General features: G+C 37.1%; 1 protein-coding gene across 9 annotated transcripts in view; it reads left to right on the top strand.

Annotated features, from left to right (window-relative positions):
* Positions 1 to 12,011, top strand: part of LOC103026485 (IQ motif and SEC7 domain-containing protein 1) — a 296,017-nt gene that overhangs the window by 248,248 nt on the left and 35,758 nt on the right. For all 9 annotated transcript variants that reach the window (XR_007423895.1, XR_007423896.1, XR_002650850.2 and 6 more), the window contains 2 exons: positions 7,009 to 7,170; positions 11,681 to 11,803. Coding sequence is in view for 6 of the 9 variants with exons in the window: in XM_022676789.2 (XP_022532510.2) it covers positions 7,009 to 7,170; positions 11,681 to 11,803 (285 nt within the window). In the remaining 3 variants the exon portion in view is untranslated. The remainder of the gene's footprint in view (positions 1 to 7,008; positions 7,171 to 11,680; positions 11,804 to 12,011) is intronic.

The following is a 12,011-nucleotide window of genomic DNA, read 5'->3' as shown; positions in this document are numbered from 1 at the left end:
GGTCATTCTGCTTCTCCATCAGCAGCCGGAGTCTGAGAGAGAGCCATTGCTCTGATGCTGCAGTGATACTGATCATTGCCAGCAAGTAATAAGAGGAGCTCTTGTGAGTAAGGTGATTATCTGGCTTAGATAAATTTGGGAAAAAGAATAAAAATCAAACAAAATAATAACGAAAAAAAATCAACGTGCTACAAATGGTCTATTCAGCGATGCCATAGAAGAGCCAGTTTTGACTCTCTAAATAACCATTGTCGTGTATAAATATACAGATGCTGCTACATCACGGATATGTTGTTGATAAGTTAAGTTAGTGAGAGTCTAATGATCGTTTATTTAATTTATTAAATACTATTTAAAAGTAAGGGTTGCCATTATCATAACCATAACCATAAGAGTTAATAGTGTGGTTTATTAATGTATATATTTAATGTGAAGTATATGTATAGGATATGTCATACTGCTACTATACTCTGGGTTAAAAATGCCTCAAACTGCACTATGAAACTTTGGTAAAATGTCCAGAAACATGCTCACAAGAGCTGTCTAGCACTGCATTACCAGAGATGGAGATGGGTATTTGTGTAAAACCCTTGAAAGTTACTCTACTGCCAGTTCTAAATCTTTCAGCTTGTCCAGAAATGCATGTGTAAAGTGAGTCCTTTAGAGGTTTAGAGGCTTTAAGAAGAATTTCTGCTTCCAGGCTGTAGAAGAAGCTTTAACTTAAACGTGATTGTAGCTCAGATTTTGAGATTTTGTACAACAGATACAAACAGTCATTCAAACGTTTGCTAAGTTTTTTTTACAGTATTTTGTATCTTTTCTGTGAGGATTTGTAAGGGTGTAGATGCTCCATTAGTGGTTTTCTTTCCTCTCTTTTGTTGGAAGTAGGAATTGTGTGCACTCTTGTTGTTTGTCGTTGCTGGAATTTGTATGAATTTGTATTCTATTTATTGATTGTCAGATGAACGATTAACTTTCTTTTTATTACAATAAGCAGATTTTTCTTTTCTATGTACCCTGATCAGATTTCTCTAGGTTCAGGAAAAGGGAAGAAAATAATGACCACGAGTTTAAAACATGCTTCTGTTACAACAGTAATAGAGCTGTTTCTGAGGTCACGAAGCTCAAAGAACATTTACCAACAAACAGTGCAGTAAAACCAGTAGAGGAAGTGGAGATGAGTCTCTTTAAGCCAGAAATAGGAAACAAATGTGTTTATCAGTAGCAGAGATCAGAGGGCCTGGCGTTTTGGATTGAGAGGATTTCTTCAAAACATGTTGAATCACCTTGAATGAGTGTAGAGTGTGGGTGAACTTCCACAGAAATGCCGCAGAACAAAACTCTTAGTGTGTGTTTCTGGTTAGGGCTCTAATAGTTGGGTGTGAACGTCTGAGGAACATGTTTGTACTGGCGAATAAAGTTTTAGTGCCGCCGGCGGGGATATTTAATTGGATTAGCTGGGAATCATTCCTGTTCCATTCACTGCAGTGGAGGAATATAAGGAAATACTTTCCTGGACTGAAGACAGGACTTTATTATTAATGTATTATTTCTGGTCAAACTAGATCTAAAAAAAAAAATAGTATATCATTGAAAAACGTATATATTATATACATGTATTAAACACTGAGTGATCTATTTTATCATTTTATTTCTAATATTTCCCATTTTTCTCCCCAATTTACACGGCCAATTACCCAACCCACTCATTAGGACTCCCCCTATCACTAGTGATGCCCCAACACACCAGGAGGGCGAAGACTAACACATGCTTCCTCTGATACATGTGAAGCCAGCCACCGCTTCTTTTCGAGCTGCTGCTGATGCTGTAGCATTACAGAGCAGCATCACAGCGCACTCACAGGAAAGTGCAGCCACTCGGTTCCGGTACATCAGCTCACAGACGCTCTGTGCTGCAGACATCACCCTAGGAGTGATGTGGGGAGAGAGTGCCATCTACCCACACGGAGGGAGCAGGGCCAATTTTGCTCCCTCTGAGCGCCGGCAGCTTGATGGTAAAGCTGCATGCGCAGGGGTTCGAACCTGCGACCTCCTGCTCATAGTGGCAGCGCTTTAGACCGCTGGACCACTCGGCGCCCTAAGTGATCTATTTTAAGTGTTTATTTCTTTTATTGTTGATGTTGACTGCACTGCATAAAAATGAAATCTTAGAAAGTGAAAATATCAAGTTTCAAAGCAATAAATCGTATTTCTTTATCTGATAAGAATTTTTAGTCCTACTAAGCATTGTAAGTGTAAGATTGTTTTACATACTTTAGAAATAATTATCTTATTCAGTCTTACTTTTAACCTTATTTTAAGGAATTTGAACACAAAAAGTCACTAGTCAAGTTATTCTGATACAAGTGTACAAAGGTAGGCTAGAAAATAAAATATTTTTGCTTGATTTGAGTCTTACTTCACTCATTTTGAGGCTTTATCGTTGCTTATTTTAAGAATACTTAAAATTGGCAGATTTTTTTTTGCTTAATTTAGGCATTTATTTCTCAATTTAAATCAATTTTATCCAGTTTTTGCCAATGGATTTTGTGCAGTGAATGAAAACCCAAAACTCAGTGACTAATCAGAAAATTAGAGTATTATAACAGCCCAATTGGTACGTTTGGTACACAGTGTGGGCAGTGTGCCAAGTCCTGCTGGAAAATGAAATCTGCATCTCCATAAAAGTTGTCAGTAGCAGAGGGAAGAAGCATGAAGTGCTGTAAGATTTTGTGGGAAAACAAAACTGCACTGATTTTAGACTTGATAATAAAACACAGTGGATCAACACCAGCAGATGACATGTCTCTCCAAACCATTGTTAAAACATTGTTAAAAGTAAAATTACATATTTTACAAACTACTTTAAAAAAAATTACAAATTACTCATAAAATCTACTCAATTACAGGAATGTGAGTAAATGTAATTAGTTACTTTCCACCTCTGGGTAGGAGTGATCAATAGAGTGGATGAGGGCCATGATCGGTGCAGCTTGGGTGTAGAAACATGGAGCAGTTCACTCTTCTTCCATTGGTCTGTGAGTCAGTGAGGGGCATTATGGGAATCCCCTGAAAGACTACACCGCCGTACGCAGAGGAGCAGAGGGGTTCTGGTTTATTTTTGAGGGGAAGTGAACGTGACAGCAGTGAAACCCCTCCCTGAATTTGACTCCTTCCAACCAGAACCAGAACTAGAAGCACCCTGTTTAAAAAAACTGTTCAGAAATCCGTCTTAAGACCAGCTTTTGCTGGTAACTGGTTTCTTCCAGCCATAAAAATACCATATGCTGGTAACCTCCTGACCAGCATAATGTAGATTGCATTTGATTGTGGATAGTGCTGCATAATATTGAAAAAAAAATTACATTGCAAATGTTCCTTTTTCTGCGATATATATCGCAATATTAAACAATGCAGGGCCTGTGACATCACTAGCCCCGCCCCCCACCTGTGCCATGTCTCATGTCTGGACCAATCAAGAGCTGAGTCAGTGCTCTTGATTGAAAAAACAGCAAAAAAACAACAGTAATCAGCCATTTAATCAGCCATTTAAATGGCTTTTTTAAAATGGCAAATAAGGAGAGTGTTTTTCTGGGATTAAAAGTGTGAATTCAGCTGTAACTAGAAATATCTGCGCTGCAAAACTGTGCTGGACTGAGGTGCACAGCTTTCAACACGTGCTCACGTTTACAAGCACGTGCCCAACCATGTAGATGGAGGCCATGCGTGCAGTTACCCCATGTTTACTCCATGCTGGTCGATGGTGTTGTAACCAAGACCGCTAGAGCCAAGTCTGAGTTGAGATCAAAACCAGATTAAGGTTATTTTTCATATTTAAAAAAAGACAATAGGTTCAGTCTTTATCATTTATTACGCATGATAAATAGAATAAATACTGTTACGTTACATAGAGCTGGGCGATGTAAATATGGATATGGATAATTCTTGATATTGATGCCAGTTTTAAAATTGAATGAGATAAATTTGATGAGCAGCTCATTCCTGTTTAATTTTTATTGTGGGAAAATGACTGTAAATATTTTAAGGTTAAAATCATGGCGTGATATAAAAGACACAACAGCAATTTTTAACAATTTCAGAACAAAATACGATTTTTTATGGTCAGAAATAGTTCTATGGAATATAAACCATTTATTTAAATAGTACTATAGTTGGATTCACACACTGTCCTGTAGTGATGCTCTCAGGATGTTAAATATGTGTCACTTAGGGACTTTATGAGGTTTTATAACAATTTTTTTCACAGCTTTTGAAGGATCTGTGACACAAGTACATCACCATGGGCTGTTTTAGAGTTAATTTGGGTTGATACAAGTAGAATATATAATTATGATATGAACTTGAACAAAATGCATCAGCAGTGTCAGATTCTTAAAAAACTGCTTTATTACAGTGATATTCGTTATTATTAAGTTTTGCTGCTCATCATCGTCCAACTGGGTCAGTGGTCTTTAAGCACTGATGATATCCTTGATATCCTTATTAAAGCATATTGTCTATGGTAAGAAAATATATCACGCTCTAGCAGAGCAACACTACTGGTGAAAGAGGCGGTCTTGTAGGTCATGCAAGATGTCTGGCTTGTTCAGGTTGATAATATGCTTGGTCTACTCAATTTAACCATCGTGAGCATCTTGAGCTAACCATGCTGTGTTTTATTCCCTAACATATCTGTCAGAGTTTTGGATTTTTAAAGCATTTCTGTTCCTTTTTTCCACTTATTCAGAAGGCAGAACCTGCTTTACATGCAACTGATATAGACGCAGAGTTCCATTCCATTCAGTTCACACTTATTTATTCAGGTTTTCAGTTACACTTCATTCCTCTACAGACGCTGAGAGTGTCTGAATGGAGGATTTACTGTAGATTCTTCCTCTGTTGAGCTGTACTCTGTAATTATTGTTTTGCTGTGTTGTTTTCTCCTCTTTAAATTGTGTGATTTAACCCTTTAAAGCAGAGTTTCAGTCTAATCAAACAAACCAACTTTTTTTCTTTTTTGCATTGTCTCGCAAACTCATTTTCATTAGTATTTTATTAATAATAATAAATTACAACAGTGTAGCCAATTACGCAAGTTAAACCAACATCATGTAAGAATTGGTGTTTTTGCTCCTGGGCTCCCCCTACAGTTGGCTAGCATACTTCACTTTTACTCCACTGCAGTAAACACAAATCACACTGTATTTAGCACCCGCTGGACATGGACAGTTGTACACATGCATTTCTGGACAAGCTCAGAAAACCAAAAGCAGCATTTGAAGTGAGAGGAGCATGTTTACTGAGGGTGGTAGAGTAATATTAAAGGATTTTACAATAATATGTTTTTGTAGAGTTACACAGTTCTGAAGAGAGGAATCGGGCAGTTCCACCAAAGTTACACAGTGCAGTAGCAGCGTTTTGGTAGCAATAGAGTCGCTATTGTTCCCAATTATAGTCAATGTGGCATTAATATGATTCTTCTATAGGGATTTTTTTTTTTGTTATAAAGATAATTTGATACACAATGTAGATTTAACACCTTTAAATTCCTTGTCCTGTATACAGGCTACAGGTGTAGGTGATACAAAACCACTTTCCTCTGCAGTTATAGAAGTTATTTACACTCTGAAAATGTGAGGATTTGAAATTTCCCACAGGACACTTGGAGAAGCTGCCTGATTTCTCTCTAATCCAATTAATAATTCTAACCCAGATCAGTAACAGAGTCAACACAAATTCTTCAGAAATGTTTGATTATTTGATTATTTCGGATAATATAATATTTTAAAATGAAGTTCAGGAAAGAGTCAATTTTATTCATTATATTTTGACAGTTGCAGATTTACTTAAATATGTTTTTTATATTTTCTATTACAATTACAATAATGGTTTTTAGTAATATTCCTTATGCTTGAATAGAAATCCTCAAAATTTAGCGGTTTAAAATCTTGACCTGTGAAGGGAATAAAGTTCATTGGGTTTCCATTGTTATAAGAGCCTTTATTGTTTGGGTTCAGTCTTAATGTTTTAATGCATTTTCCTTATTTGCTTGGGTTATAATTCAAAATTAAACTCAAGTGCACCAAGAAGTAGAACATATGACAATATTTTAATGTATTGTGATAAATTGTTGTGCTACACAATGTATAATTTTCTGAGTATACTGGTGTTTATTTGTGGATATAAATTACTGAACACAGAGAGAATACAATTAGTTCATGTAACGAGCGAGCAGATGGGAGGCGGACGTAAACGCGGGTAAGACAGACTTTATTAAATAACAAATAAACAAATAAACAAACAGGGGAATAACGAATAAATATATATACATAAACAAACAGGGAAAACCAACACAGAGCTAAGCTAAACAGATAAGTACAAACAAGGCTAGGGATATATATACAAAGGATAAATACGAAAATATATACAAAATAAACAAAGAAACGAACAGGAAATAAACGTGACTAGAAATAACGTGAAAGACAATAAACAAGAGGCAGTAAATATGAAACGTAGAGAAAGCAATGACGTGACGTGAGAAAACAACAGGGGAAGGTGCAAAGACCGACCGCAAACGTAGATTAACAGGTACTATTTATACTAAACATGAAACAATGAACACCTGGGGAGACAGGTAACGAGGGGCGGAGCTACAAATTAGACACACGTGATGGAAAAGTACTAGAGAAACACACTAGGAAACGGGGAAAACACAGGAAAACATAGCGAGGGCGTAACAGTTCAATTGTTTAATTGCACAAAGTTCTACACATTTTGAAATACAGCAGGTTTCTTGGCCTCTGTTGCTATTTATGTTTGTGTTAAAATATAATTATACATAATATAAGTCATAAATATGTCTTTAAATATTGTGATAACTTATTTTTACCATATCGCCCACCCTTAAACCCACCCCAATGCAAAGCCATCTGTAAAAGAAATAAATAAGAGTTGACCTTAATCTGTATAATTATATAATTATAAAATAATATAACGATGCTCTTTCAGGAAGCCAGAGAAAGGTATCCAGTACCTGACCGAGAGAGGATTCGTTCCGGACACACCTGTGGGCGTGGCTCACTTCCTGCTTCAGAGGAAGGGGCTGAGCCGGCAGATGATTGGCGAGTTCCTGGGGAACCGGCAGAAACAGTTCAACAGGGACGTCTTAGAGTGAGTAAATACACTGTTTCTCTGTGTAAAATACCCTGATCTGTTCATTATAATCTACGCCTAATGTACCTTTATTCTCTACTTATAACATGTTTATTCAGGCACCTTACAAACCTTATGTACTACATACAGTGCTTTGTAGGTTTATGATTATTGACTGAAGATCATCTGTTTGCTCATTTATTATCTTTACATATCATTCAGTGGAAAGTGGAAGTTTGGACACACCTTATCATTCATTGTAAATGAAAACTGAAGTCATCCAAATGATGGAGAAACACATAAGAAATCATGTAATAACTTAAAAGTGTTAAACACACCAAATGTAGGTGCTCTTATCTGGGAAGCTGTTAACTTGTGGTTTCTGAGGCTGGTAACTCATCCTGTACAACAGAGAAAACTCCTGCTCTTCCTTTCCTGGGGCAGTCCTGATGAGGGCCAGTTTCATCATAACTTTCAAAGTTATTAAAAAGTTTTGGATTTACATTTTTTCTTTATTTAGTTGAGTAGTTTTTGCTTCTTATAATCTGGATTAGAACATTACTCAAATATTCACTATTATTCACTGTATACCTGTAACTCTACCTCTTCACTACTTTACTTTAACTGATGCTCTCAAACACTTTATTAAGAGACAAGAAATTCAAGTAATTAACTCTTGATGAGTTCAGCACAGCTGTTAACTGAAAGCCTGAATTCCAGGCGACTCTACCTCATAAAACTGACTGAGAAAATCCAGCAGAGATGTTCAAAACTGTCTAATCTAAGCAAGAGGTGTTACTTTAAAGAATCTAAAACATCAAACATATTCTGGTCTGTTTAACACCTTTAAATGTACTACATAAATATTTGTGTGACTTCATAGTTTGGCTAAAAGCTCTGCAAATAAGTGCTTTAAATGACTATATTTATTTGGAATTTAGGAGAAATGTTGTCTGTAGTTTATAGAATAAAACAGCAATGTTCGTTTTCTCAAACATAAACCTATAAATAGCAAAATCAGAGAAACTGATTCAGAAACTGAAGTGCTCTCTTAATTTTTTCCAAATCTGTGTATATACAGTGCCCCTTACAGGTTTTATTTTTAATTTTGCATTTTTGTCATACTTACATTTTTCATATTATCAAACAAACTTTAATATCAGACAAAGATAACCTGAGCTATTATTCACAAATGGAGAAAACATGGAACACTGGACTACTACAATTACTCCAAAAGGGTATGGACAACTCATCCAGGAGGTCCCAAAGGAATTCAAAACATCTAAAGAACTTTGTTTAAGTAGTTCTTGCTTCTCATAACCTGGATTAGAACATTACTCAAATATTCACTATTATTCACTGTATACCTGTAACTCTAGCTCTTTAACTGATGCTCTCAAACACTTTATTAAGAGATGAGTTCAGCACAGCTGTTAACTGAAAGCCTGAATTCCAGGTGACTCTACCTCATAAAGCTGACTGAGAAAATCCAGCAGAGATGTGCAAAACTGTCTAATCTAAACAAGAGATACTACTTTAAATCAAATTCATATGTATAGCACTTTTTACAACTGGTTAAACAGCTTTTAAATGAATGTTAAAAGTAATTTTTCATCCACAAAGATCGAATATATCCAGGTTTTATAGCAACACCAGCAATGAAAGCGGTCAGAGTTCATATAAACTTTGATGTAATTGGTAGTGGAGAGTGAGCAAGTAGTCCAATTCATGTTGCAAAAACTGGATGATGCAGAACATTTTAAAATAATGAAAAAAAAAAACACTGCATTTAAAGTGTGTCCACACTTTTGTCTTGTGCAGTAGATCCCATGTATTCCACAGAATTGACAAATGACAAAACAAGGCTTTCTGCCTATTGAGTATCCTGGTCCTAGTGTGATTGAATCAGGCACAGCTGCTTTACTGGTGTTTGCAGACACTACTGGCATCTTTCACAGATTTCTCCCCAGTAATTGAATGTAATTTAGAGATATTTACAGGAAATTAATTGGAATTAAATGAAAAGTCTCAGTGTCCCTCGCTGCAGTGTCTTTCCTGATCATATCCATTAGTGCAGTGTGTGTGAAAGCCGTCTGCGCTCCTCTGAGGATTGCTGCTTGTCTGTGCAAGTTTTCTCTTCATCAGCTCAAACAGTGTGCGGCTAATTAAGTCCAACCTTGTCTGTGAATGAATTCATCTCCTGAGCTGACAGCTGTTCACACACTTTCCACACTACACAGATACACACACACACACACACTCATTAGTCTTTCATCAGCAGGTAGCTCAGCGGAGTGGACCAGTCCCTGCAGATTTCATCTGTACGAGAAAAACGCAGAGGGAGAATAGATCACTTTAACTGAACGCTTTAGAGAGAGTTTTCTGTTTCCCATAGATGGTACTGTACATACTGTTCACTATATAGAGGGGTGCATCTATGGCAGGGGTGTCCAAACATTTTTTGTTGGGGGCCGGAAGGAGAAATATATTTGAAGTCATGGGCCACAGACTCTATAATAAAACAAATAATGAAATATACCACTTTAAATAATACATTTTCCTGATTATTTCATTTACACACCATTTTAGTTTTACTATCTTTATCTTTGACAGTGTTGTGTAAACTTATTAAACTTCAAATTGATGTTTATTTTCATGATGTCTCTTAATATTAAACTCTCTCGGGACTCTTTGTCCCGTTTTTCTGCACTAGAAATGCGCATTATCTCCACTTTTAGACTCTTTGGGCCGTTTTTCTGCGCTAGAAATGCGCAGCCTCTCCGCTTTTAGACTCTTTGCCCCGTTTTTCTGCGCTAGAAATGCGCACTCTCTCTGCTTTTAGACTCTTTTGTCCCGTTTTCCTGCTCTAGAAATGCGCACTCTCTCCGCTTTTAGACTCTTTGCCCCGTTTTTCTGCGCTAGAAATGCGCAGCCTCTCCGCTTTTAGACTCTTTGCCCCGTTTTTCTACGCTAGAAATGCGCAGCCTCTCCGCTTTTAGACTCTTTGCCCCGTTTTTCTGCGTTAGAAATGCGCAGCCTCTCCGCTTTTAGACTCTTTGCCCCGTTTTTCTACGCTAGAAATGCGCAGCCTCTCCGCTTTTAGACTCTTTGCCCCGTTTTTCTGCGCTAGAAATGCGCAGCCTCTCCGCTTTTAGACTCTTTGCCCCGTTTTTCTGCGCTAGAAATGCGCAGCCTCTCCGCTTTTAGACTCTTTGCCCCGTTTTTCTGCGCTAGAAATGCGCACTCTCTCCGCTTTTAGACTCTTTGCCCCGTTTTTGTGCGCTATAAATGCGCACCCTCTCCACTTTTAGACTCGTTGGCTCGTTTCTGACACCTAGCGTTCAAACTTTGAGTCTCACATTATAAAAACCTGCTTAACAGCGGGCCAACTTTCATTATATTTCTAAAATACCTCGCGGGCTGCTCCAAAAAAGGAAACGGGCCGCAAATGGCCCGCGGGCCGTAGTTTGGACACCCCTGATCTATGGCTATTTTAATAATCGACTAATCTGCGAAAAATTAGTTTGATTAGTCAATTTGTCGCAATATATATATATATATATATATATATTTTTTTTTACGTTTTTTGGTTTCTGTTTCATAGAATTTTCACAAGCAATATTCATATTTTATGCTATTTGTCGTGATAACAATATGACAAAACTGTGAATTAAAAAAATATATATTTTATTGCATACAATATGATATGGCACACCCCCCTAAATAAGATATTAAAAAATACTAGAATTTTCCAGGATTAAAGTGAAGTAAATTAATGATACTGGACAGACATAATCTCTAGTCTCTAGTAGATATATAATGGAAAATTAGAACAGTGTTCTCAGTTTTTCTTTTTTCTCAAAAACAGCAAAAAAGTAGTACCCTGATGTGATAATTAGGGGTGGGTGATCTGACACGATATTTTAGGGTATAATATTGATCACCATATTCAAAAATGTTGGCAATATTATTATCCCCAAATGGGCAGTCAATAATTCAGAGAAATATCTTATACTATAACAGCCTAACTAAATGGAATACCAAGCCAGAAGGTAACATAGACATGAGTGCATTCTGAAACACTGGCATCCATCTGCTCCTTTCTTAGCAAACCTGAGTGAAAGCATGCAATTCCACGCAATGTCCATGAGCATCTGAATCTGCAACCTTTATCCTAGAAAAAAAACATTAATTACCATAGGATTTAGTTAAACAAATTGTTTTTCGGCCTAGATTTGGAGATTAAGACTTCAAAAGGTCCCAAAATTGGTCAGAAAGGTAATTCCAGAGCTTATAATAAAATGCTCTTCCTCCTGCTGAGGTCCATACAATTCTGGGACATTATGTTGTCATGATGCAAACGAGCCCATCCAATGGATGCAACTTAACGTAGCTAAATGCATTCATTAGAAGAGGTGTCCTTGAACATCAAGTACTGATTTCATGTGTTTTTGTCCAAGATGGACTCTACTGAGTGAACAGATAGTTGATAGATGGTTTGATTGCTGATTGATTGTGTTTTCTTCAGCTGTGTGGTGGACGAGATGGACTTCTCAGGTATGGAACTGGACGAAGCTCTCAGGAAATTCCAGGCACACATCAGAGTCCAAGGAGAAGCCCAGAAGGTTGAACGATTAATCGAGGCTTTCAGGTGAGAATTCATCCGTCCACTCCACTGAAGATACATACAGGGGTTGGACAATGAAACTGAAACACCTGTCATCATTTTAGTGTGGGAGGTTTCATGGCTAAATTTGAGCAGCCTGGTGGCCAATCTTCATTAATTGTGAAGGTTCAATTAGCAGGGTAAGAGCACAGTTCTGCTCAAAATATTGCAATGCACACAACATTATGGGTGA

The sequence above is a fragment of the Astyanax mexicanus genome, chromosome 13 (genome assembly GCF_023375975.1).
Source record: "Astyanax mexicanus isolate ESR-SI-001 chromosome 13, AstMex3_surface, whole genome shotgun sequence".
Lineage (NCBI taxonomy): Eukaryota > Metazoa > Chordata > Actinopteri > Characiformes > Acestrorhamphidae > Astyanax > Astyanax mexicanus.
Note: the sequence above shows the minus strand (reverse complement) of the source record. Positions and strands in the feature narration are given on the sequence as shown.